The sequence below is a fragment of the Heterodontus francisci genome, chromosome 11, assembly GCF_036365525.1.
Source record: "Heterodontus francisci isolate sHetFra1 chromosome 11, sHetFra1.hap1, whole genome shotgun sequence".
NCBI lineage: Eukaryota > Metazoa > Chordata > Chondrichthyes > Heterodontiformes > Heterodontidae > Heterodontus > Heterodontus francisci.
The window spans coordinates 76,114,113-76,142,060 of NC_090381.1; the positions used below are offsets into that span (position 1 = coordinate 76,114,113).

The window sequence follows — 27,948 nt, forward strand, 5'->3', positions numbered from 1 at the left end:
AAAAAATGTAGTGGTTATGATTATGAAGTTTGCAGATGATACAAAAATTGGCCAAGATGTTGATAATGAAGAAAGCTGTAAACCGCAGACTAGTCAGGTGGGCGGGACCAGTGGCAAATGGAGTTCAATCTGGAGAAGTGTGAGGTAATGCATTTGGAAAGGGCTAACAAGGCAAGGGAATACGCAATAAATGGTTGGATACTGAGAAGTGCAGAGGAACAGAGGGACCTTGGAGTGCATGTCCACAGATCCCTAAAGGCGGCTGGACAAGTAGATAAGGTGGTCAATGAGGTATACCGGATATTTGCCTTTATTAACCGAGGTATGTGATACAAGAGCTGGGAGGTTATGCTGGAACTGCATAAGACACTCGTTAGACTGTAGCTGGAGCACTGCATGCAGTTTTGGTCACCATGCTACGGGAAAGATGCGATTGCACTAGAAAAGGTACAGAGATTTATCAGCACTTTTCAAATGACAAACAAATAGCAAGTTAGATGGGGAAGCATAGGGCCCCCGACCCTCAATCAGTTTCATTTTCAAGTAAATTCTGTACATTAAAAATTCCAGTGAAATCTCAAGGTCACAGAAAATAATGAACACCTGTAAGTGAATAGAGGACCAAATCATCACTGCAGGATTCAAGTGACGTAAATAACAAAAGCTTTTAAATTATTATATGACCCACTCAATAAGATGAGGTAACAGTCTTATCAATCAGCATCAAGATATCGGTTATGTTTTTACTAATTGTTAGCTTTGGAACGGTGAGGGCAACTTCATTGCACTTTCACTCATTTTTAGACAAATGTGACAGCAGACAGCCAGAGGAGATGCAGTCAAGCAGAAACCTTTTAATCTCTGTAGCAAGCCTTTATTGATTCAATGGCCAATCCAAGGCTGCGGAGAGAAAGGCAATTGCTCTTCATGCTTCTGACTTTCACAATATTGGGCTTCCTGTTGTCACTGGAATGATCGAGGCCATGTCATTTACTTTGTAGGTTACCGCTTATGGTAGTAATACAGTGCACTTGCCATTATAAAAGAAAGCACATGGTCAATATAAAAGGGCTTTTAAAATTCTATAAATCAATGACTAAAATCCTGGCAAAATGTAAAATATGCGTACAATCACATCTGCAGGAAATACAAGACATTACCTGTAACCATTACTGTGCGAATATTAGCTTTTCTGAGTTCTTCAAGGACACTAGATGAATCAGGCTTTAGCTTGTTTTGCATGATAATAAACCCCATAAACTCCATGTTGCTTTCAATGACATCCCTGTTAAGAGCAAAGTTTTTAAGAACTTAATTTCAAGATGCATTATTGCTATAATGCAAATGCCATGTAAACACAGCATCTGCAGAAAAGAAGTTGCCAATAACTCACAGTACAAAACTTAAGTAATACAGGGACACTATCCACAGTTCCAAATTGTAGAAGAAGTAAAATGCCATTTATAAAACAAGTAATATTAAAGAGGTAGCAGGCAGACCAGTCCTTCTGCTAAATTTAAATGTATTCAAGCAATTAGGTTCAAAGAAACCCCAAACATTTAAAAGTGAAATGACTCATTTTATAGAATAAATTATCCCTGTAACCAAACTGCGTAGCTAGCAGCTTGCATCACAAATTGCTAATAGGGTTATTTTTATTCATTGTCTTTTTGAATAAAAATGCTTTTAGTACTGTAAAACTCTGGGATGCCGATTTATTAAACATATCATTTCTAAAGTATTGAGTCAATCGCCCAAACTTCCTGGATCGTATTTATGTTGACCTGGCACCAGCTTTAGCACCAATCTTGCCAATGGGAACTGGCACCTAAATTTCCTGTGGAGCTCACTTGTCTCGGCCAGAAAATAAAATGAAGAAAATAACTGAAAATTTAGCAGTATTATTTTGCATTCCAATTTCTATATGCTAAGTGGCTGCACAGAGGCTTAAATTTATGGTTGTTTCAATAATTTTCTAATAAATTTGATCAAAATTATACACCTGCATACTAAAATTTTTACTTCATTGTATTGCTTTAAATAATAAAACTTGCAAATAAATTACACTTTGTTGATCACCAGGTTAGTCAAAGAACAAAGAACAAAGAAAATTACAGCACAGGAACAGGCCCTTCGGCCCTCCAAGCCTGCGCCGATCCGAGTTTATAAGTGCAACTACATCAGAAAACACAAATGCAAATTTTTAAATTTGAACTGGATCACAAGACTTCATACAACGACAATCATTGTAAAGAGGAAGAGTGTGAAATATTAGATACGACAAGCATAATGAGAGAGGAAGTACCTGAGGGTCTGACATCCTTGAAAGTGGATAAATTGCCAGGGCCGGATAGATTGCATCCCAGGTTGTTAAAGGAAGCCAGGGAGGAAATAGCGGATGCTGAGGATCATCTTCAAATCCTCACTAGATACAGGCGAGGTACCAGACGACTGGAGGTCTGCGAACATTGTACCATTGTTTAAAAAGGGTGCGAGGGACAGGCCAAATAATTATAGGCCAGTCAGTCTGATCTCTGTGGTGGGTAAGTTATTGGAGGGACAGGATAAACTGCCACTTAGAAAGGCATGAATTAATCAGCGACAGTCAGCATAGATTTGTTAAGGGAAGGTCATGTCTTACTAACTTGATTGAGTTTTTTGAGGAAGTAACAAAGAGGATTGATGAGGGTAGTGCAGTTGATGTGGTCTACATGGACTTTAGTAAGGCATTTGACAAGGTCCCACATGGCAGACTGGTCAGTAAAAGGAAATGGGATACAGGGGAATGTGGCAGGTTGGTCCAAAATTGGCTCAGTGACAGGAAACAAAGGATAGTAGTCGATGGATGTTTTTGCAAATGGAAAGCGATTTCCAGTGGCGTTCCACAGGGCTCTGTGTTGGATCCCTTGCTGTTTGTGGTATATATTAATGATTTGGACTTAAATGTGGGAGGCATGTTTAGGAAATTTGCTGATGACACAAAAACTGGCCGGTCGTTGATAGCGAACAAGTTAGCTGTAGACTCGAGAATGATATCAATGGTTTCGTTAAGTGGGTGGAAAAATGGCAAATGGAATTCAATCCAGAAAGGTGTGAGGTAATGCATTTAGGGAGGGCAAACAAAGTGAGGGAATACACAATAAACAGGAGGATATTGAGAGGGTTAGAAGAAGTTAGAGACCTTGGAGTGCATGTCCACAGGTCCCTGAAGGTGGCAGGATCGGCAGATAGAGTGGTGAAGGCAGCATATGGAATGCTTTCCTTTATTGGCCGAGGTATAGAATACAAAAGCAGAGATGTAATGCTGAAACTGTATAAAATGCTGGTTAGGCCGCAGCTGGAGTATTGCGTACAGTTCTGGTCATCACATTACAGGAAGGACATATTTGCTCTGGCGAGAGTACAGAGGAGATTTACAAGAATGTTGCCAGGGCTTGAAAGTTGCAGCTGTGAGGACAGATTGGATAGGCTAGGGTTGTTTTCCTTAGAAAAGAGGAGACTGAGGGGTGACTTAATTGACGTATACAAAGTTATGAAGGGCCTAGATACAGTAGACAGGAAGGACCTGTTTCCCCTAGTGGAGAGGTCAATTACGAGGGGGCACAGATTTAAGGTGATTGGTAGAAGGATTAGAGGGGACATGAGGAAAAGCTTTTTCACCCAGCGGGTGGTGGGTGTCTGGAATTCACTGCCAGGAATGGTGGTGCAGGCAGAAACCCTCAATTCTTATAAAAGGTACCTGGACATGCACCTGAAGTGCTGTAGCCTGCAAGGCTATGGACCAAGTACTGGAAGGTGGAATTAGATTGGGGGGCTAGTTTTTTTGGCCAGCAGGGACACGATGGGCTGAATGGCCTCCTTATGTGCCGTAATTTTTTGATGGCTCTAACAACAACTTGTATTTATATAGCACTTTAACATAATGAAACATCCCAAGGCACTTCACAGGAACATTACAAAACAAAACATGACACTGAAATACATGAAGAGATATTAAGGCAGATTACCAAAGGTTTGGTCAGAGATAGGTTTTAAGGAATGTCTTAAAGGAGGAAAGCAAGGTAGAGACGAGAGATTTAGAGAGGGATTTCCAGGACCTAGCGCCTTAGCAGCTGAAGGCATGGCCGCCAATGATGAAGCAATTAATATCAGGAATGCTTATAAGGCATAGTTAGAGGAGTGCAGATATCTCAGAGGACTGTAGGGCTGGAGGAGATTAGAGATAGGGAGGGGCAAGAGGAGGAAAATTTTAAAATACAACCACCTTTATAATTGTATCGCTAAATTGGACCAGTATTTTTTTATTTTGATATATTGCTCTCTAACCTAATGCATTCATCTCTATTTCAGTAAGTTACACAATAATAAAGAAGTAGGCTGTGCTTTAATTATTTACAAAACTTAAGTGGTAGAATGAAACTTTAAGACCATTGTTCTTTAGAAATTACACGTGTGCGCTAATGCAGTTCTATTGAGAATGCTTTAGATCTTGCAATTGATATATTCAGAATGAATGTTCATTCAAAAAGGTGATGGTGTACTGGAAGGGAATCTGAAAAGATATTTGAAGTTCTAGGGCAAAGACTGCAGTTTCTATTTAGCAGCTAAAATAATGTAGAAGGAAATTTAAAAATTGTTAATTTTGAACCAGGAAGCATCAATAGTTAATAAAGTATCTCTTTCCACCCCCAAAAATCTAAGTTTCAGACCTGAGAAATGCAGTTACTCCTTCAGTTATGCAGGGTCTCTTCAGGCCCTGCTATGCCTAAATTTGTGCACAGCAATGTTTTGGCGTAAAACTAGCATAAATCTGTTACCCATGAATTTACTCAGGTATAAAGGGCACAGCGCCATTCTTATGCAACAATTATGCCAAAATGTTGCAGGAGATTCCTGGTTTATATTTCAAGAAAGTGGTTTGGGGAGGTGGTGAGAGAGGGGCAGCATATGCCCTTATGATAAAGCTTTATTTGCACGTAGTTCTTGGTTCACTGTGGAACTTTTGATCTCTATTTTTTAGCATCCATAAAAAAAGACGTCGGGAAGTAAAGAATAGCACAATCATCCAGATACAGTGAACAGATTGAGAACTTTGTAAAAGCAAGCTAAAATTACATTTTTTGATCCTAGAATGCATAATTCTCTAACACATATCTGACTGCGGGTCCCTGGCAGCAACCTCTTGCCACTAAAAATCTTGCCCAAGCCCAGCAGCTAGACAGTGATTCCTGCTGGGTTCAAGCACAGGTCCAATCAGAATATGGAATTCATACTCTGGAGCTAAAATCTCACCAGGCTTTGGTATGCGAATTTGTCGCTTGTCCTGGCCACACCCACACATCAATCCCGCTCTAAGTGAAATTTGAGGCCATTAAGTTCATTTCAAAATGCTTTTTTAAAAATTCTTTCATGGGATGTGGGCAGTGCTGGCAAAGCCAGCACTTGTTGCGCATCCCTAACTGCCTTGACAACTGAGTGGCTTGCCCTGCCATTTCAGAGAGCAGTTAAGAGTCAACCACATTGCTGTGGGTTTGGAGTTACATGTAGGCCAGACCAGGTAGGCCAGCAGATTTCCTTCCTTAAAGGACATTAGTGAACCAAATGGGTTTTTATCACAATCGATGATCGTTTCATGGCACCATTACTGAGACTAGCTTTCAATTCCAGATTTTTTTTATTAATTCATTGAACTTATTAATTAATTGAGTTTAAATTCCACCAACTGCCGTGGTTGGATTTGAACCTGTGTCTCCAGGGCATTGGCCTGAGCCTCTGGATTACTAGTTCAGTGAAATTACCTCTATACCACCATCTCCCCCAGAGGAGGGTGCAACAGGAACCATAAAATTAGTTCACATACCTGCTGACATTCTGTACTTTGTGCCAAGTTAGTTTAGATCCTAATCTCCTGTGGGCAAGTGCTATGACTCTAAAGCCTTGTTTTGTGTAAATCTTCAAGACTTCAGAAAAACATCTGGGAACTGGAAAAAATACAGAAAACCATCATATGGGCATCAAAAGAACCATAAGAAACAATATGCAACTACAATGTAAAAGCTACAATACTTGGTAACAGTTCATGAAAAGAAAATGGAAAATAGTGTATACTACTTTACCTGTCTCTGCCTTGCATAAGTCAGCAACCATCTCAGGTGCACCTTTTAAGTAAGCATCCATATGTTTTTCACCCAGCACTCTGGCTACAACACTCATCCGTTGCAAAGCAGAAGAAAATGGAAACTGCCTTACAATACCTATTTCATATGATGTCTGCACAGAAACAATGTAAGTATTCATATAGTAACAGTTTCTGAATAAAAATAGATTTGAGAATCTTTCCAAAGTTGTACTTACTGGGAGATCATACATTTCCTGTAAAAATAGAATAGAAAGTGCATTACATTACAATTCCCCATTCAAACACACTACAAAAGAAGGCTGGTTCAATTTATGCCACCAATGTTGCAGTGAAAAAATACATTCACAGTGTGCTTTATAAAATACTTAACAGTGCAGGCTGCTCAGTGTACATTAAACCATGAAAACCCAAGTTGTTTAGACTCAGAATTGGTACAAGTAATGGATGACAGCTTCTTGACCCTCTCAAAAAAGCTGAAAGAAGCAATGCACATCTTGATTTGATATTGGTAAATGACTGAACAAATGTACAGGAAATAGAAGTCATAGCACCCCTTGGGAAAGCGACCACAGAATAATAAAGTTTAACATGATCTGGGAATCAGAAATATCTAAGAGCAGGTGCTTTGTATATAATTCTAAAAGGAAATAAGGGAACAACTTCAGCAAACAGGTTTGGATGGTTTTTCAATAATGCTTCTGTGGAAGGCAAATGCTCAGCATGCAGGATATACACGTTCCCAAACCTAAAAACCTCAAACTAAACTAACATTGCAAGAGAAGACATAAGTAACATGACCTCTCCAAAGAAAGAAATCTGAAGTAAAATCAATGGCCTAGAAATTGGATTGCTCCAAAAATAAGGGCACGATTCCAGTGTTTTGCCCACCTCATTAGGATCATACTGGCGTGCTGTGGGCACTATTTTTAGGCCCAGAACCAGCTCAGTGATCGTGGAACAGTTGCAAGATTGGTCAGCTCAGATGGCAGCCAAGGGTGGCGGTGTGGAGTTGCCAGGCAAGGCAAGCATTAGGGGAGATCTCGGTGGACAGGAGGGACTAGTGGTTTTAACATGGAGCACCCCTGCCCCTCCTGGCTTCACACTAAAGCAAATAAATAACCTTTAACTTACCTTTCAGGTGGCTGCCTCCAGTGGTCTCATTGAGGAACACTGGTTTGACTGTTGAGCACCTGAAGAAACTGACTGCAGCACATGTGGCTCATGTTACAGTCATTCACAGTCCAGGACATTGAGTGGGCAGAAAACTGACAGATGAAACTTAATGCAGGAAAGCATTAAGTGCTACTTAGGGAAAGAAAGAATAGATAACAAACGTACTCCACAAATGGTGACACAACAGCTAAGGATGAAACAGTTTCTGACCTAGGAGACTTGTAGACTCAACACTAAACATGTCCATCAACTCAAAGCAGAAGCAATCAACAAAGGTGGGGGTGGTGGTTGGTTAAGGTCCCAGAGGAAAAGTGGGGGCGGGGGAGTGGGCTAGAGGAAAGGCAGGGGTGGGGGACAGAATATGCAGAGAGAGAACGCTGTGAAGGAAAGATAATGGAAGTTGAAGGAGATAGAGAGAGATGGCATGGACAGGGAAGCCAAGGGAAAAGTAGCATAGAAGATTTCAGAAATGGGGTGGGGTAAGAAAATGTTTTATAGACACGCACAAGGATTTTAGAACTGTTATGTAAGTGTTTCAGGAGCTAGCGTAGATTAAAGAGAATGAGAGTGATGGGCAACTGAGATACTGTGCCGGTCAGAAAATGTACAAACTGACCAGATTTTGGACAAATCAGAACTTCTAAAGAGCATTGAATGACAGGCCTGCAAGGAGACCACGAGAATAATTAATGAAAGATGTAACAGCCATGGTCAAGAGTTTGAGCAGCAGATGGGCTGCCATAGAGGTGGAAATGGGTAACTTTGCAGGAGAGCATGTACTTATTCATGGTGATAAATGGGATTTGTGAATTATAGCTCAGCTCTGGATCGAATGGTCAGAAAGACGATGGAAAGTTTCATTCAGTGGCTGAGGAGGGATGTATTTAGTAACAAGGGAATAGAGTTTGCAGTGAGACCAAAAATAATGGCTCTGGTCTTCACTATGTCAAGCTGTTGAGGTCACTTATCTGCATTTGGAAAGAGTATACAAATTGTTACACGCTCATTTATTTGGCCTTTATCAATATAAACGACAACACATTACAGTTCGTAAGGAGTGTGTACTTCCTGCCTGCCATCTGGAAGGCTTAGGAGGCCTTTTAGCACTCAAAATGGGCACTGCTTGACTGAATTTTTATGCTGGTATTTTCTGTAGTTTAAAAAAAAATTATTCTGAGAACTGAATAAAAGCAAACATTACGACAAATATAGGGATTTAGAGAATTGGGAAGGACAACTGTGGACCATTTGGTCAAACATGGTTAAAGTCATTTAAAGCTGCCTTTAAAAAAATGTACCATTTCATGATCCATCACTGCCTTTTGTTCAAGGAGAAGCTGTTTTGAAGGTCGAACTACCGTGGGCATGATTTGATTATGTAAAGCAGTCTCTTCTTCAGTTGCTTCCTCAAGAATCTTTAATAGAAAACAGAATTAGCAGCATTAAGGTTATAAAACCTTGTCAATACCATTTCTAAAACGGATGCATGAATTTACCATGCCTATTGGAATATTGGCCCGGATTTTGTAGTCAGCGGTGAATGAATGGCGCCAGCAATTGCAAGTACACTTACACTTGCCCATACACTTTGACTTGCCGTAATTAGAGCCCCAAAACAGCGCTGTACCCTCTACAGGGGATCTCGGACCTGTTTGAAAAGGACGAGCAATGTCATGTTTCCTAACCAATCAGAATGAAGACTCATATAATAAAAGCAAAATACTGCAGATGCTGGAAATCTGAAATAAAAACAAAAAGTGCTGGAAATACTCAGCAGGTCTGGCAGCATCTGTGGAGAGAGAAGCAGAGTCAACATTTCAGGTCAGTGACCTTTCTGATGAAGATTTTGAAAAATATTTTTTTCCTTTTTCTTTTCTCTTTCATCCTTAAAGGTCACTGACCAGAAACGTTAAGAATGAAGCCTCATTATGGAAGCAGAGTTTAAAACCAGGAAGTCTAAGTTGGAATATTTAATTCAATGCCAAATCATGTACAGAAATCCAAATAGAGAGGGAAAGAAAGATGGGATTAAAAGATGGATGAAAGAGAAAAGAAAAAGGAAAACAATATTTTTCAAAATCTTCAACAATTAAAATCTGAAAGAATGAGAGACCACACATTTAAAAGCAAATTTTCAATGTCAGAAGTTGTTTAGCAGTAATTTAGACATATCACACCATTAAAAATTCACTTACAGGCCCGAACTTTTTCTGGCACATTTAGTGGGTATCCAATGGGCAAGTACTACAACTTCACGCCCTTTCATATATTTGAATGCCATGTCTCTTGACGAGATATCAATATAGCACAGTTTTTGGAGGAACAGCGCATCTTGGACAGCAACTTCTTGATTTGCACCCTAACTGTCCTAATTAATAACGAGGAGCGCCGATAGCCTCATCGTTACTTTTATTGTGAAATCCAATTCAATGTGACTAAATCAACTCACTTTTTCATCCAAATTAATGTCAACGATATGTATTCAAAAACTGCAAAATATCAGCTAATAAAAACCGTTTTTGATACTAGATTAAAAAAGAGTTGCCCTCTTCAGCAATTTTGTGCAACAAGCACTTATTACAGTTCAATATATTTTAAAATCACTTAGTTTGCTACTTAGCCAGACATCACAGTTTGCAGTCTCAGAGTTAGGGTTAGTTATTGAATAAATACCACTCACCCAACCAGTTTCTTCAAACATCTTTAAATCCAATGGGTCACCAGCTAATTTCCCATCAAGTTTAGTAAGTGTGTGGCAGGTTGCCATGCAAGCCACAAACTGTGACTTCACCAAGCTCTCCTTAAAAATGCTTTTCTCCGAAGGCAAAAAACTAAATATAGAACAAAAATGCTTCAAATTTCTTCCTTTGTTTTTCAATTGTATCGAGGCAAGATTTTACAAATAAACTGAAAGTCAATTTTCAGAATCCAGTTGAAAGTTGCAAATTGGCTATAACAAAGGTATGCTATCCTCAAATGTGATTATTACTAATCAAATTAGACAGAATTGTCCAACATATGGCCTGCGGACCAGGATGTGGCCCGCCAAAGGTTTCCATCCGGCCCGCAGATGTAAACTGTACCTGGGGCCGTTCCTCATCCACACTAGGGGTGCATGACTCGAGATGGGATATTTCCCTTTGTCTTCTTCTTGCAGACCGGCCTTGTTAAAAAAAAATCATGCTGTCAGTTTCACAGCTGCTGAAGCAAGAAGGCTCTTCCCAACTTCGGCCAGATTCAGGGTTTTCTGGTCGCCTTTTAGAAAAAGTCGGAAAACCCTGAATCTGTCCAAAGATGGGATGCACGTTTTGCTTCAGCAGCTGTGCAACTGATAGCGCGATGTCTTTAAACAAACTGACCAACCACAAAGTTGATATGCTGAGCGTTCCCACTCCCTGCAACACTTGGAGAGAGAGAGATGGGACAGAGAGGGAGAGAGAGAGAGAGAGAGAGAGGGGACGGGGAGAGAGAGAGGGGGGACGGGGAGAGAGGGGACGAGAGAGAGAGTGAGAGAGGGGACGGAGAGAGAGAGAGAGGGGACGGAGAGAGAGACAGAGACAGGGGACGGAGAGAAAGAGAGAGGGGACGGAGAGAGAGAGAGGACGGAGAGAGAGGGGAAAGAGAGAGAGGGGAAAGAGAGAGAGGGGAAAGAGAGAGAGGGGACGCAGAGAGAGGGGACGGACTGAGAGGGGACAGAGAGAGAGGGGACAGAGAGAGAGGGGACAGAGAGAGCGGGGACAGAGAGAGCGGGGACAGAGAGAGCGGGGACAGAGAGAGGGGGCGGACAGAGAGAGGGGGCGGACAGAGAGAGAGGACGGACAGAGAGAGAGGACGGAGAGAGAGAGAGAGAGAGAGGGGACGGAGAGAGAGAGAGAGACAGAGAGAGGGGACGGAGAGAGAGAGACAGGGGATGGAGAGAGAGACAGATAGAGAGAGAGAGGACGGACAGAGAGAGAGAGAGGGAGAGGGGACGCAGAGAGAGACAGAGAGAGGGGACGGTAAGAGAGAGAGGGGGACAGAGAGAGAGGTGACGGAGAGAGAGGGGACGGAGAGAGAGGGGACGGAGAGAGAGAGACAGAGAGAGGGGACGGAGAGAGAGAGAGAGAGAGAGAGAGAGGGGACGGAGAGAGAGAGAGAGAGGGGACGGAGAGAGAGACAGAGAGAGGGGACGGAGAAAGAGAGACAGAGAGAGAGAGAGACAGGGGACGGAGAGAGAGAGAGAGAGAGAGACAGGGGATGGAGAGAGAGAGAGAGAGAGAGCGGACGGAGCGAGAGAGCCAGAGAGAGAGGGGACGGAAAGAGAGAGAAGGGACGGAGAGACAAAAGAGAGGGGACGGAGAAAGAGAGAGGGGATGGAGAGAGAGAGAGAGAGAGAGAAGGGGACGGAGGGAGGGACAGAGAGAGGGGACGGAGAAAGAGAGAGAAGGGACGGAGAGAGAGAGAGAGGGGACAGAGAGAGAGAGACAGGGGACGGAGAGAGAGAGAGAGAGAGAGAGTGGAAGGAGAGAGAGAGTGGAAGGAGAGAGAAAGAGAGAGAGAGAGAGAGAGAGAAGGGACGGAGAGAGAGGGGACGGAGAGAGAGAGAGGGGACGGAGAGAGAGAGGAGACGGAGAGAGAGAGATAGGGGACGGAGAGAGAGAGACAGAGAGAAGGGACAGAGACAGAGAGGGGACGGAGAGAGAGAGAAGGGACGGAGAGACAAAAGAGAGGGGACGGAGAAAGAGAGAGGGGATGGAGAGAGAGAGAGAGGGATAGAGAGAGAGAGAGACAGGGGACGGAGAGAGAGAGAGAGTGGAAGGAGAGAGAAAGAGAGAGAGAGAGAAGGGACGGAGAGAGAGAGACAGAGGTGACAGGGAGAGAGACAGAGGGGACGGAGAGAGAGGGGAAAGAGAGAGAGGGGACGGACTGAGAGGGGACAGAGAGAGAGGGGACAGAGAGAGAGGGGACGGAGAGAGAGGGGACGGAGAGAGAGGGGACGGAGAGAGAGGGGACGGAGAGAGAGGGGACGGAGAGAGAGAGAGAGGGGACGGAGAGAGAGAGACAGAGAGGGGGGACGGAGAGAGAGAGAGACAGAGAGAGGGGGGACGGAGAGAGAGAGACAGAGAGAGGGGACGGAGAGAGAGAGAGAGAGAGAGAGGGGACGGAGAGAGAGAGAGAGAGGGGACGGAGAGAGAGACAGAGAGAGGGGACGGAGAAAGAGAGACAGAGAGAGAGAGAGACAGGGGACGGAGAGAGAGAGAGAGAGAGACAGGGGATGGAGAGAGAGAGAGAGAGAGAGCGGACGGAGCGAGAGAGCCAGAGAGAGAGGGGACGGAAAGAGAGAGAAGGGACGGAGAGACAAAAGAGAGGGGACGGAGAAAGAGAGAGGGGATGGAGAGAGAGAGAGAGAGAGAAGGGGACGGAGGGAGGGACAGAGAGAGGGGACGGAGAAAGAGAGAGAAGGGACGGAGAGAGAGAGAGAGGGGACAGAGAGAGAGAGAGACAGGGGACGGAGAGAGAGAGAGAGAGAGAGTGGAAGGAGAGAGAGAGTGGAAGGAGAGAGAAAGAGAGAGAGAGAGAGAAGGGACGGAGAGAGAGGGGACGGAGAGAGAGAGACAGAGGTGACAGGGAGAGAGAGAGAGGGGACGGAGAGAGAGAGGAGACGGAGAGAGAGAGAGAGGGGACGGAGAGAGAGAGAAGGGACGGAGAGACAAAAGAGAGGGGACGGAGAAAGAGAGAGGGGATGGAGAGAGAGAGAGAGAGAGAAGGGGACGGAGGGAGAGACAGAGAGAGGGGACGGAGAAAGAGAGAGAAGTGATGGAGAGAGAGAGAGAGGGATAGAGAGAGAGAGAGACAGGGGACGGAGAGAGAGAGAGAGTGGAAGGAGAGAGAAAGAGAGAGAGAGAGAAGGGACAGAGAGAGAGAGACAGAGGTGACAGGGAGAGAGAGAGAGGGGACGGAGAGACAGGGGAAAGAGAGAGAGGGGACGGACTGAGAGGGGACAGAGAGAGAGGGGACAGAGAGAGGGGATGGAGAGAGAGGGGACGGAGAGAGAGAGAGGACGGAGAGACAGAGAGGGGGGACGGAGAGAGAGAGACAGAGAGGGGGGATGGAGAGAGAGAGACAGGGGACGGAGAGAGAGACAGATAGAGAGAGAGAGGACGGACAGAGAGAGAGAGAGGGAGAGGGGATGGGGAGAGAGAGAGAGAGAGATAGAGGGGACGCAGAGAGAGACAGAGAGAGGGGACGGTGAGAGAGAGAGGGGGATGGAGAGAGAGGTGACGGAGAGAGAGGGGATGGAGAGAGAGAGAGAGGGGGGACAGAGAGAGAGCGAGGGGACGGAGAGAGAGAGACAGAGAGGGGGGACGGAGAGAGAGAGAGACAGAGAGAGGGGGGACGGAGAGAGAGAGACAGAGAGAGGGGACGGAGAGAGAGACAGAGAGAGGGGACGGAGAAAGAGAGACAGAGAGAGAGAGAGACAGGGGACGGAGAGAGAGAAAGAGAGAGCGGTCGGAGCGAGAGAGCCAGAGAGAGAGGGGACGGAAAGAGAGAGAAGGGACGGAGAGACAAAAGAGAGGGGACAGAGAAAGAGAGAGGGGATGGAGAGAGAGAGAGAAAGAGAGAGAGAGAGAGAAGGGGACGGAGGGAGGGACAGAGAGAGGGGACGGAGAAAGAGAGAGAAGGGACGGAGAGAGAGAGAGAGGGGACAGAGAGAGAGAGAGACAGGGGACGGAGAGAGAGACAGAGAGTGGAAGGAGAGAGAAAGAGAGAGAGAGAGCAAAGGGACGGAGAGAGAGGGGACGGAGAGAGAGAGAGGGGACGGAGAGAGAGAGGAGACAGAGAGAGAGAGAGAGGGGACGGAGAGAGAGAGACAGAGAGAAGGGACAGAGACAGAGAGGGGACGGAGAGAGAGAGAAGGGACGGAGAGACAAAAGAGAGGGGACGGAGAAAGAGAGAGGGGATGGAGAGAGAGAGAGAGAGAGAGAGAGAGAGAAGGGGACGGAGGGAGAGACAGAGAGAGGGGACGGAGAAAGAGAGAGAAGGGATGGAGAGAGAGAGAGGGGGGATAGAGAGAGAGAGAGAGAGAGACAGGGGACGGAGAGAGAGAGAGAGAGTGGAAGGAGAGAGAAAGAGAGAGAGAGAGAGAAGGGACGGAGAGAGAGGGGACGGAGAGAGAGAGACAGAGGTGACAGGGAGAGAGAGAGAGGGGACGGAGAGAGAGAGGAGACGGAGACAGACAGAGAGGGGACGGAGAGAGAGAGACAGAGAGAAGGGACAGAGACAGAGAGAGGGGACGGAGAAAGAGAGAGAAGGGACGGAGAGAGAGAGAGAGGGGACAGAGAGAGAGAGAGACAGGGGACGGAGAGAGAGAGAGAGAGTGGAAGGAGAGAGAAAGAGAGAGAGAGAGAAGGGACGGAGAGAGGGGGACAGAGAGAGAGAGACAGAGGTGACAGGGAGAGAGTGGGGACGGCGAGAGAGAGAGAGGGGACGGCGAGAGAGAGAGAGGACGGAGAGAGAGAGAGAGGGGATAGAGAGAAAGAGAGGGGACGGAGAGAGAGAGAGAGGACGGGGAGAGAGAGAGAGGGGACGGAGAGAGAGAGAGGGGGGATGGAGAGAGAGAGAGGGGATGGAGAGAGAGAGAGGGGATGGAGGGAGAGAGAGAGAGAGAGGGGATGGAGGGGGAGAGAGAGAGAGAGAGGGGACGGAGAGAGAGAGACGGAGAAAGAGAGAGAGAGAGGGGACAGAGAGAGAGAGGGGACGGAGAGACAGAGAGAGAGGACAGGGAGAGAGAGAGAGGGAGGGAGGGGACAGAGAGAGGAGGGAGGGGACAGAGAGAGAGAGGTAGGAGGGACAGAGAGAGAGAAGTAGAAAGGACAGGGAGCGAGAGAGAAAGGACAGTGAAAGAAAAAAAGGACAGGGAGAGAGAGAGAAAGGACAGGCAGAGAGAGAAAGGACAGGGAGGGAGAGAAAGACAGAGAGAGAGAGAGAGAGAGAGAGAGAGAGAGAGAGAAAGGACAGGGAGAGAGAGAGAAAGGACAGGGAGAGAGAGTGAAAGGACAGGGAGAGAGAGAGAAAGGACAGAGAGAGAGAGAGAAAGGACAGGGAGAGAGAGAAAGGATAGGGAGAGAGAGAGAAAGGACAGGGAGAGAGAGAGTGAGGGAGGGGACAGAGAGAGAGAGAGAGGGAGGGGAGAGAGGGAGAGAGAGAGGAAGGACAGGGAGCGAGAGAGAAAAGGCAGGGAGCGAGAGGCAGTCAGAGAGCGAGAGAAAGGACAGGGAGTGAGAGAGAAAGGACAGGGAGCGAGAGTGAAAGGACAGGGAGCGAGAGAGAAAGGACAGGGAGAGAGAGAGAAAGGACAGGGAGCGAGAGAGAAAGGACAGGGAGCGAGAGAGAAAGGACAGGGAGCGAGAGAGAAAGGACAGGGAGCGAGAAAGGACAGGGAGAGAGAGAGAGAAAGGACAGGGAGACAGAGAGAGAAAGGACAGGAAGAGAGAGAGAAAGGACAGGGAGAGAGAGAGAAAGGACAGGGTGAAAGAGAGAGAAAGGACAGGGAGAGAGGGAGAGAGAGAAAGGACAGGGAGAGAGAGAGAGAAAGGACAGGAAGAGAGAGAGAAAGGACAGGGAGAGAGAGAGAAAGGACAGGGTGAAAGAGAGAGAAAGGACAGGGAGAGAGGGAGAGAGAGAAAGGACAGGGAGAGAGAGAGAGAGAAAGAGAGAGAGAAAGGACAGGGACAGAGAGGCGGACAGAGAGCGAGAGGCAGACAGAGAGCGAGAGAAAGGACAGGGACCGAGAGAGAAAGGACAGGGAGCGAGAGAGAAAGGACGGAGACAGAGAGAGAAAGGACGGGAGAGAGAGAGAAAGGACGGGAGAGACAGAAAGAAAGGACAGGGAGAGAGAGAGAGAGAGAGAGAGAGAAAGGACAGGGAGAGAGAGGGAGAGAGAGAGAGAGAGAAAGGACAGGGAGAGAGAGGGAGAGAGAGAGAGAAAGGACAGGGAGAGAGAGAGAGAGATAAAGGACAGGGAGAGAGAGAGAGAAAGAAAGGACAGGGAGAGAGAGAGAGAGAGAAAGGACAGGGAGAGAGAGAGAGAGAGAAAGGACAGGGAGAGAGAGAGAGAGAAAAGACAGGGAGAGAGAGAGAGAGAAAAGACAGGGAGAGAGAGAGAGAGAAAGGACAGGGAGAAAGAGGGACAAAGGACAGGGAGAAAGAGGGAGAAAGAAAGGACAGGGAGAGAGAGAGTGAGAACGGACAGGGAGAGACAGAGAGAAAGGACAGGGAGAGAGAGAAAGGACAGGGAGAGAGAGAAAGGACAGGGAGAGAGAGAGAGAGAGAAAGGACAGAGAGAGAGAGAGAGAGAGAGCGAGAGAAAGGACAGGGAGAGAGAGAGAAAGGACATGGAGAGAGAGGGGAAGGACATGGAGAGAGAGGGGAAGGACAGGGAGAGAGAGGGGAAGGACAGGGAGAGAGAGGGGAAGGACAGGGAGCGAGAGGAAGGACAGGGAGCGAGAGGAAGGACAGGGAGCGAAAGGCAGACAGAGAGCGAGAGGTAGACAGAGAGCGAGAGGGTGACAGAGAGCGAGAGGGTGACAGAGAGCGAGGGTGACAGAGAGCGAGGGAGACAGAGAGCGAGGGAGACAGAGAGAGAGAGAAAGATGGCATGCGGGTGACACAGAGAGTGAGGACAACACAGACAGGGGGCATAACACAGAGAGGGCAGGCACTGACTACTTGTGCAAGCAAAAAAGTGCCAGTTATCGCACTAAATCAGTGTGCAACACAGTGATGAGAAATTAAATCAATAAATTAATCTTCTCATTTAAAGCTTCTTCACAAAATACACATTTGTTGTTTCAAATAATAGTATAATAACTTCTTAATGCCTTTATCTTTCCGAAAGTATCTCACCGGCCCCCCCCGGTACAACAAAAATTGTAACATGGCCCCCATGCGAAAAGGTTGGACAACCCTGAATTAGACTAAAGTAAAGCTGCAGCGCTTTTAAAAAACTGAATATTGGTGGATAGTGAAAAATCTCCTCAGTCTCAATCTAACTATCTCAAGTGAATCAACAAAATCGAACCAAATATTTGTATTATTCAAAGTCACCTTTTTGATGCAATTTGAAAAAATGTTCTTTTCCTTAATATTACCCTGAAAAACCCCCGTCTATTGAGAATCTCATCCAGTGATCTGACCAACTTCACTTCCAAAGTTGGAATCTATTTCAAGCACTTAGGGGTGCTGAGATGGCTAACCCAATAATATTCTTGCTTTCTCTCACCCAGAGTGCAAGAGAAGGAAACTTAACATTCCACAAATTCGCATATAGAGTAGGAAAACTAAAACACACAAGTCAAAAATTGACTGAGGTTGCAAAAAATTTAAAAGATATTTTGCTCCTGTGAATGCTGTGTACAACTGCTAGCATCCTAACTTTGATTCACAAATGACGGACCACCTATCAAATGTCCACTTTGTTCACAAAATTCACCTGAAACTCACATAAATTGTGCCTACACAATGAGATTAAAGTTTTTTGTATTTTAAGGAGCCTAGATATAGGTACAATTATAATGTTCCAGACCTATCATTTTCCACTCTTTGAATGCCCCAAATGTCAAGGCCTTCTTCAGTAAGTGTTCCAGTCTAAAGTCAAAAAAGGATAAAACTGTTAGAAAGCGAAATGTTATTTAACAAAAACTTGTAATGCAACTATTGCTATGCAACACTGTATTGTAAAACATAGCTGACTCTGTGGCTAGATGCCTTAAGCTTCTGAAGGGTTATTATTTAGTTTCAATGTTGAACTTGTGTTTCTATTTTGTCTCTCACCAGAGACTATGAGTATTTCAATAATAGTCGTTTGGTAGTACAGAACTTGAATATTGCTGAAAACAGAGATATTTTGTCGAAGCTTTTCATCTTGCACTCATCAGGACATTGTGCCTGCTAAACAAAGTAAGTGACAACCATTCGCTGGTTCATTCCTCAGCGCAATGCCTTGACCAAACACAGTCAAGCTGCCTGGTTTAAATTTCAAACAAGCTTGGCTGTTAACTGTCAGTCACCATAAACTGGTGCATTCTCCAATGGAACCGTCTCTACCAGAGTCCACTTGCCAACCAATCAGCACTCTCTTCTCATACAATATAAATTTGTTGTTTCCCTTACATTGGTATTCTTGAGACATGTCCTGATGAGTGCAAGATGAAAAGCTTCGACAAAATGTCTGTTTTCAGCAATACTCAATTTCAATAATAATGGAAAATGCTGGAAATACATAGAAGGTGAGTCAACAGAGAAAATACAGGTTATGACTTTTGCAAATGTCTACTCTTCAATAAAACTGCAATATAAATGAGCATTTCAGTCAGACTGGAAAAGTGAGTGGGAAAGGAAGTGTATAAGCAGACACAAATCAACTACTTGTATTTATATAGAGCCTTTAAAGTAGTAAAACTTCTCAAAGTGCTTCATAGGACCATTATCAAACAAAATTTAAAATCAAGCTACATAAGGAGGATATTAGGACAGATGACCAAAAAGCTTGGTCAAAGAGGTAGGTTTTAAGGAGTTTTTTTTTTAACAGGAGGGGGCGGCACAGTGGCGCAGTGGTTAGCACCGCAGCCTCACAGCTCCAGCGACCCGGGTTCAATTCTGGGTACTGCCTGTGTGGAGTTTGCAAGATCTCCCTGTGTCTGCGTGGGTTTTCTCCGGGTGCTCCGGTTTCCTTCCACAGCCAAAAGACTTGCAGGTTGATAGGTAAATTGGTCATTATAAATTGCCCCTAGTATAGGTAGGTGGTAGGGGAATATAGGGACAGGTGAGGATGTGGTAGGAATATGGGATTAGTGTAGGATTAGTATAAATGGGTGGTTAATGGTCGGCACAGACTCGGTGGGCCGAAGGGCCTGTTTCAGTGCTGTATCTCTAAATCTAAAAAATCTAAAAAAAAGAGAGGCAGAGAGGTTTAGGGAGGAAATTCCAGAGCCTGGGGCCTGAGCACCTGAAGGCACAGCCACCAATGGTGGAGTGATTAAAATCAGGGATGTTGAAAAGACCAGAATTGGAGGAGCTGTCTTGGTCGGTCCTATAGTTGGAGGAAATTACAGAGATAAGGAAGGGAGAGACCCTGGAGAGATTTGAAAACAAGGACGAGAATTTTAAAATTGAGGTGTTGCCGGACCAGGAGCCAATGTAGGTCAGTGAGCACAGGAGTGATGAGTGAATGTGACTTGGTGCAAGTTAGGATACAGCCAGCAGAGTTTTGAATGACTGACGGAGTTAATGGTCTAAATGGCTGAAAAATGCTTAATAGAAGACTCTGAGCAAGTTTTGAAGATCATTAGTGAGATGGTGCAGATAAAAAGGACATTAGAACATTTAAATAGTCAAGGATTATAAAACATAGGAGGTCCGCAAAACAAAAATCTGAAAAAAATAGGTTAAATAGAACAAGAAAGCTGCAGATGCACCAGATCTGAAATTTAAAAAGAAAATGCACATGAAACACTTGGTAATTGGAATATCTGTTGCTCCCTATTAGCTCTTCAATAATTTTAGCAGAGAGCATGAACTTTACAGTTTCTAACCTTGTCAAAACAGATCAGATTAAGTTGTCCACAGATATTTATTCTCTGAGGACTGATACAGGAAATGCCTAATTTCTTCAGTCTTCTTTGTGCAAACACAATCCCAGCAGTCAGAGCTGCTGGAAGAGCAGGTGGAACAGTAATTGTGATAATATCAAGTGACTCAAGAACAATTGTGCCAACTCCAACCTGCAATAAAAATAGGAACAAAAAAAGATTAATTTAAAAAGCATGTAACAATAAAGCAGATAAAATGGAATTATCTGAGGTATGAGTGAGCAAGATTCTGAATAATTTTTTGCCACTGAGCCCATTAATTACAGATTTTAAAATGCCCAATTTGAACTGACATTGAAGATTTATTTCTGGTGAACATTCTCTATTAAGATAATTTATATAAAAATTAAACATTTTAAAAATACAAAACATTTGCAGTTACTTAACTAAGTACACAGTTTTCTGTAATATTACTTGTTCCTTTGATATGTGAACTGTTGTAAGACTCGCAGGACTACAGATAATATCCAAAGAAAATGTGGGTTTTTATTATAACTTAACAGGAACATACAAAGTTAATATACAAAGTTATAGCATGAGTCACATCTAAACTTATTTCACTCTGTCAGGATACAACTCCCTGATCATGTGTGACACAACATCACTTCCTCCAGGGACCTTCACTTACAGCTCTTAAGATCCCACAACATTTTCTAACTACAGACTTTGAAACACACAATTTTCCTCCCTTTAACAAGTTAACTAAGTACTCATAAGAGAGAGAAAATACATACCCCATTCAAAACACTGTTGATAATTGTGTATAAAAATCCAATCCCTGCTACACCAATAAGGCAGAGTAGGAAGAGGTAAGCATCTCTGTACAGTTTAAAATCTGTTGGTTTTGGATACAAGATTGAGCGTACAAGTTGCCCTTTTGTAGTACTAAATCCTTTAAAAAAATTGAACATTATGATAGGTATAATGCAGTACAATCCCTCCCTCATATATTCTATTGCATAGTACTAGTTATACATAAACCAATTTTATAACACTATACTTTCTAAAGTTGCACTATACAACAAACTTTCTGGAACAAGCACAAAAGCAGAATGCATTTCATGTGGATAGATAGAAAGGATTAAACAGGTAGAATCGCAATCTCTTTGAAATTGAAAATTTTAATTACAATCACATTTCTTTTGCATCCTCCCCCATTTCAATGTACATGTCTGGGGGAGGGAGGGAAAAGGGGTGCAGGTGGGTTGAAATGAGGATATAACTAAAGTCTGAAGTTACTGAAGTCAATGTCAAGGCTGTCCAATGGCAGGGTGTCTAGAAGAAACATATTAGACTGAATTTTCCCGGTTGGGCCAAGATCCCTACTTCGTCCTCAATTCCAGGTCAAGAACTCGGATGTAGCCATGGCAGGACATCGTTCGCAATCTTCCCGGAAGGGGACAATTAAGAAGCCACCTCTGGGAGCCTCATTCAATTAAGGACAGCGGGCAGACCATGGAAGTGGGAAGCCTGATATGGGGGCTCAGAGCAATGTCCAGCTAGCAGCGCCACTGGGAGAGATGGGTACTACTGAGGCATGCAGATGATTGTGACGACACCTCAAAAATGGAGGCACTGTCTGCAGCACTGGAAAAAATAAAAAATTGTGCATAGCTGCAGCTGTCAAGCCATCATTGTGGAGGGATGATACTATAGAACATATAGAACATAGAACATTACAGCTATAGAGGTGGAAGTAGGCAGTTTTGGTGATGGAGTGGATATAGGTTCCCACCGTCAAACATACCATCATCTCTCCTCTTTCCAGAGGGATCATTCTTTCACTTTTATATACTGCCCTTTCCATGCAAATGCTGGGGACAGCACCTACTAATTCACCTATTCCTGTAACACCGTTCAGGGCTCAGCAGTCCTGTGTGACCTAATGATTTACATGTACTTCTAATCTAATATTCAATGCTCATTGAGTGGTCTTCGCTACACTGAGGAATCCAAACGCAGCTTAACGTGGGTCCATGATGGGGTGATTGAGTGGGGGGGCGCAATGGAATCCCAGCCTACCACCTCCCAGCTGCCTGCCGGCTCTGGCCTCAGCAGGGGGCCTGTCCACCGTCAGTCAAGAAGATCCCGATGGCACCATCAACATTCCTCCAATGGTCATCTAATGAATGCAGAGGCTTGTAAAATGGAAAGTAAGAACCAGGGGTATTACATTATTACATCATGGTTATGGGTTGGGTAGATGGTGGGCAGTATCAGAAGCACAGGAATTGGGACATATTCCAATCAATGGGCCTATTGATCACAGCAGAAGAGAATCCTAGGCTGAGAAAAATAAAATGATAACTTTATCCTGTGTTAATTTTCTTCCAAATGGAGATTCCCCACCATAGACATCCAGAAATGACATATACTTAACTGTTATGTTGTCTGCTGGCCCTGAGAAATTCAAGGCCAGCTTTTTAACATTTTCAGCTCATACATCAGGACATCTAAACATGCCATGACACTGCAGGAATGACACTATTTAAATGAGTGGAGTAGCCCTTTTTACTACAATACCTATCCTGTACTACAGTAACAATTTTTTTTCAAAACATACTGCTTATCCTGCATTCCTTTTTGTATATTTTGGCTTCTTCCTCTTTACTCACTATTTTTATTATAATTTTACTTTCAATGAATCTAAACTAATCAAATAAATTTATTTTGTTGCAAGTTTTCACCATCTGTCATAAACTTGTCACCAATCATGTATTACTTGTGGCTAATGCGAATATGCTTCAATTGTTTCAACCATGTCGATCTTTCACAGGTTATTACAGCAGTTATATGGATAATCTCTATTTATACATATAAATATCATTCCTACAACAACTTCATCACAGTACATACAATATTGGGCTGAAAGCCAGTCTATTTGGAAAAAGGAAGTTACCTGTTCTGACAACAGCAGCTTTGACAAGTTCCCCAGTATAAAATCGTGTCTGGATTACAGTACTACCACAGAAGAGCGTGTGTCGTTTGTGCTTTTCAGGATTGTAGATTTCATCTTCTAGACCTTTTGGACTCTTAATTGGATTTGGTAAATTGATTTTTGTTACAGGAACACTTTCACCTTTATTAAAATAAAAAGTAATGATCTCTAATTCAGTCCATTTCAAGTCATTTATATACGGAAGGCAAGATATGATTTTAAGAGGACCATAAAAGAATGCATATCTTTTATAAATTGTGATTCCAATTTCTACAGCCACTATGTGGCATTTTCATTTTCCACAGCCTCTGACACTGAAATTTTTGGGCCTCTGAGCCATAGCCAATGCTCTAGGCATGTGCCAACAAGAAATTGGGTTGAGAATGCTAAATCTAATTTAATTTTAAGGACACCTTCATCCTTTCAGCCTGAGCAGGATTCAACCCCATAAATTGGGTTCAACCCATATCCAAGCCCCTCAGATAAAAATAAATGGGCACAACTATGTATCTTGTGGTTTCTGGAGATTTTCCCATTTTGACCTTTTGAGTAAGATGCAATTCTAATTATAACTAAACTGAAATTCATAAGGGATAATTTAACTTCAGCAATGGTGTAAAATTGAACATATTGGCTGTTATACATTCCAATTGACTGCCATAAGAACAAGAGGATGTTATTCAGCCCTTGAGCCTATTACGCTATTCAATTAGATAATCACCGGTCTGTACCTCAACCCCATATGGATCTTTAATCCATAGCTCAATGCCCATACCTAATAAAAATCTGTCACAGGTTTAGTGCTGTTTGAACGGATGAGGCATTGAAAGCTAACAAAGTATCTTAAGTCTGATGAGATAGAAAGCTCAAAGAAAAATACTGATCTCTTTCTAAATTAAATGGTCACTCAAAACTCAACTATTACAAATTTAAATTGCTCGAGAGCACCACGCAAATCTGCAGGTCACCTGAAAATTATCCATCACAACCAGGATACTCAACATCAGAGATAAGGCACACCAGTAAATCAGGAATACCACTGAATACCCTCATTACCTTATTCAAGACTTCAGTACAATGCCTTTACAATTCCTTTACCATTGCATTTTAGAATCACATGAAAGTACAGGTTCAGTAAAGACTGCAGTGCATTTGGTCGATCCCAAAGACTAAAACTTCTCAAATCAACCACTTCTTCAAATATTCTCTCAAATTTTCCTCCACAATATCAGCCTTAAATACCTTCCTGAATGTTCAACACAGTCACCATCCTCTGTACAAAAGTTGTTAAGTATAAACTGTTTGTGACTCGTTCCTCTTTTGATTGAGCCACACCCCTGGTTCTAGAGTTTGTGGTAACCTGAAAGATATTGTCAGGATTCAATTTCTTTACATTTTTTTAAAGAACAACGAATAGTTGAATAATATCTACGCTGAGGAAAGAATTTTACCGAATGTAGCCAAAACTTTCAGAGAGTGCATGATTATAAATACAATTTCATACAACATGTAATTAATTACCTGTTAACATGCTTTCATTGACAATACAAGTGCCACTAAGCAGCACTGAATCACAAGGCATTATAGTCGCATTAGTTGGAATGACTATAACATCACCAGGCACCAGGTCTGTAGACAAAGTTTCTTCTATTTCTGAAAGACCCAGAATACAAGGCATTTTATTTGATACGCCAATAAAGCAGCTACTGTACAAACCACTTCCTTAAAATGTAAATGCAAAACCAATTGCATCAGATGAAAAAGCACACAGACATTACAAAACCACTAATTCCCATAGAGTTTCTAAACTTAACCTTGCTGCTTGGGTGCTGTGACGAAATAGGGGCATTTCTGCATTTTATGCAATGTCAGATATTTTGGAGCAAATGTAGTTTAAAATTTGGCTTCAGCTATTATTGTCTCTGGTAGGAACCCATCCTTAGGTGGCAATGGTGACTATTATATTTTAAACGGCTGCGTAAAACAGACCACAACCGCATAATTAACTGAAAACATCTGTCCTAATTAGTTTCCTCTATTCATTGGCTTTGGTCAGGAACTAATTATGTCAAAACCTTTTTGGTGGTTGGGATAGCCTATTTGAAATGTTGACTCTTTTGCAAATTGACAGACTGTGGAATAGACAAAATTAATCTCTCTATCTCTCAACTATTAAGGGAAAAGTATAAAGTCAGTGGCAAGCCTTCAGCCATTACATCTTACAAAGCATGAGATTGGTCAAACAGTCTATTTCATTAAGGAAATGGTTCAACATGAAAAGCCTCCCATGATACAAATCACAACTCTGGTTGCTTAGCCTTGATTCTGGCTGGAGATCTAAAGTTTTGCATCATCCAATTACATTCCATCTGGAATGTCAATCAAGAAACAAACCAGACTTCCTGCCAAAATAAAAATCTGACTCCTTCATCCAAAAATCTCATTGCTGATCAAACACTGTGCGACAACAGTCCATTTCAAAAAAGGTAATTTAACCATTTATGGACAGATTCTAATTTCATTGCTTTAGTAATATTCTGATTCAATATTTCATGCTATCATTTGACCTCTGTATATTAATTAATCTATAAATAAGTGTAACCAAGTAGCTTTAGGCTGTATACATTGGCCTGATAATGTTATACTGCCTTCCGTCTAGGAGTCAGAAGAAGTTGGTGGTCATTCCATGTATTTTCCAGTGTCCAATACACATGACTACGAGGTTAATAGTTAAACCTGTGCATGATAATCCATACAGGGTACCTATTAAGGCACTAGTTTCAGATCAAAGGATGCCGTCTGCTGAGCAAAGCCACCTTTTTGCTGTGAATACATGATAAAACTGTTTGGACTTTTCCCAACACTAACAAGGGCAGCATTCAACCAAGGTTAGATATTTCTGACTACAAAAGACCGAAGGGAAGATTTGTTACCAGAGCACTTCTGTTCAATTCTAGCAATTGGATCTAACACTGGCAGAGACGAAAGGGTATTTATGTGGCAATGTTTGAAAGTTGAGGGCTGCTTATTCCCTCAGTTCACAACTGGAGAACGGCCTGGAAAGATTTCATATCCCCAACATTCTCACAATATCAACGAGGGTAGCTTACCTTTTTAAATTACTTAAATTCATACCCCTTCCAATAAACTTAAGAAATTCACTTACCACCATTTGCTCTGGACACCGAAACTCTGACAATACTATGAGCCGCCACCATGTCATGTAACATAAAGTATTGCTGAAAAAAAATTATTAAAATGCAATGTATTTGTACAGTTACAAATATATCTGCAAATATAAAACTCCAAGCTGCAGCGTTTAACCCACCCAGCCCGACAGAAACGTAGGAACTGCTAGACAAAAAAGGACAAAGGCCCAGAGTTCACTTTCTACCATCCTGGTAGTCATGATATAATTAGGTTAAAACAGAACCAGGCATAATGCGAGGAAAACCCCAGTGATGGAGAGCATAGGTCTAAAATTACCTATTCTTCCTAAATATGCTACACTTACCACATGTCATGTCTCAAGTAACTCATGCACTGGACCCCATAATAAAACAAGTGAATAGGCAGTTAAAAATGTTGCAATGTACCTGTTGCTCCATTCCCACTAACAACGATTTAACCTTGCAGAAGCACCAGCAGGAGAAAGGCAGGGGAAATGCATGCAAATCAGGGTGCTGTAACATCATTGGTCTCAATGCAATCTTAACTCAAAATTGCGTTAATTTCCGTTAAGTGCCTAGCCCTCTCAGAGCCACGGAAGGCACTATTAAGAAGGGTACTCAGTTGCAACTAATTGCATTATGGGATTGGTGCACCACTATGCTGACTGTATCACCAGGAGAGTTTCAAGCTTCCAGATTCCTTCTTTCTAACTATTTTTTTTTGCTTTACTTACCCTCAATAAATTCTAATTGCTCATCATGCGTGCCATTACTGCAAGTTTCGTTTTGGATGGAGAAGACATGGAGCAAGAAGAGTAGCAACATTCTCAGCCGGCAGAAGGAGAAGCAGCTAGTGCTATTAGAAGTGTTATGATCCCCATACAGACCACCAACAAACGAAAAGAATTGAATCCATTGACTAACCCCAATTTAGGAAACAATAACCAAATGGACAAGATTTGACTTTTATAACTTTTACTTTAACTCTCAAACCAAAACCAATATAGATTAAACATGAACTAACAGCTAAATCACAATCAATGCATGTAGATCTTAAAGGTTACACATTAATTAGCAGATACAACAAAGGCAGTCCTTACTAATCCTCTAAACAGGCTCATCAGCAAGAAGGTGCTGAACAGTTCCACAGTACAACAAAATCAGGAACCTTCTCAGGTAGTTTTCCAAGTCCTGTCCTCCAGGATGCAGATACAGAAGTAATGATGTCCCATCGATAGCGAGCAATGCAATCGTTCCTTTAACTGTTCAGTGTTGTCACCTCTCAAACAACCTTGGACTTGCCCACAACAGTCCTGATGGCGTGGTTCCCCCAATAACACTAAGTCTAGGACTAACACTAAGACTAAGGAGACAACTGCCGTAAGTCATTCACCAATGGTCAGTCCTTAGTCCAGGCTCCTCTGCCTGCAGCCAAAACCATTACAGCCTGCTGCTTTGCAGCTTGTTTCTATTCCAAGCAGCTTCTCTGGAAGCACAAAAATCTGCAGCTCTCAGCTTGCCTCTTTAAACAACAACCGGCTGTTGTTCTTCCTTCCATTGCAGAATGCATCTAAAACCTGAAACCTGAACGCCAGTCACATGTCTCTGGACCTTTTTTTAAAACCTGCTTCTGACCTCCCAGAACATTGAAGCTTTTAATTTCATTTTCAAATCAGGGTCTGTCTCAAAAAACATGCTGTAAATCCAAAGTCATAGCACCTAACAGTCCACTCAACAGGCCAGCTGCACAGAACACAGGCTGCACATGAGGACTCCATCACAGAAGAGGACGTGCGCTCCTGCAGGGGTGGTGAGGGAAGCGTTGCGAAGGCAGAAGTGACGAGGGTACTCTTACGCTGACATGAAGAGGATGCATGAACATGGTCACTTTCCTCACAC

At 43.3% G+C, this 27,948-nt stretch overlaps 1 protein-coding gene across 5 annotated transcripts in view; it reads right to left on the bottom strand.

The window, feature by feature from the left end:
• LOC137375309 (polyamine-transporting ATPase 13A3-like) overlaps positions 1-27,948 on the bottom strand; it is a 251,151-nt gene that overhangs the window by 55,856 nt on the left and 167,347 nt on the right. For 4 of the 5 annotated variants that reach the window (XM_068042277.1, XM_068042275.1, XM_068042276.1 and 1 more), the window contains exons 9-20: positions 26,046-26,118; positions 24,401-24,532; positions 22,841-23,020; positions 20,676-20,833; positions 19,885-20,073; positions 17,877-17,938; positions 9,993-10,143; positions 8,611-8,727; positions 6,355-6,372; positions 6,117-6,270; positions 5,861-5,981; positions 1,161-1,285 (exon numbers count right to left, since the gene is read on the bottom strand). In XM_068042277.1, the coding sequence (XP_067898378.1) occupies positions 1,161-1,285; positions 5,861-5,981; positions 6,117-6,270; positions 6,355-6,372; positions 8,611-8,727; positions 9,993-10,143; positions 17,877-17,938; positions 19,885-20,073; positions 20,676-20,833; positions 22,841-23,020; positions 24,401-24,532; positions 26,046-26,118 (1,480 nt within the window). The remainder of the gene's footprint in view (positions 1-1,160; positions 1,286-5,860; positions 5,982-6,116; positions 6,271-6,354; positions 6,373-8,610; positions 8,728-9,992; positions 10,144-17,876; positions 17,939-19,884; positions 20,074-20,675; positions 20,834-22,840; positions 23,021-24,400; positions 24,533-26,045; positions 26,119-27,948) is intronic. The other variant, XM_068042279.1, reaches the window with a different exon arrangement.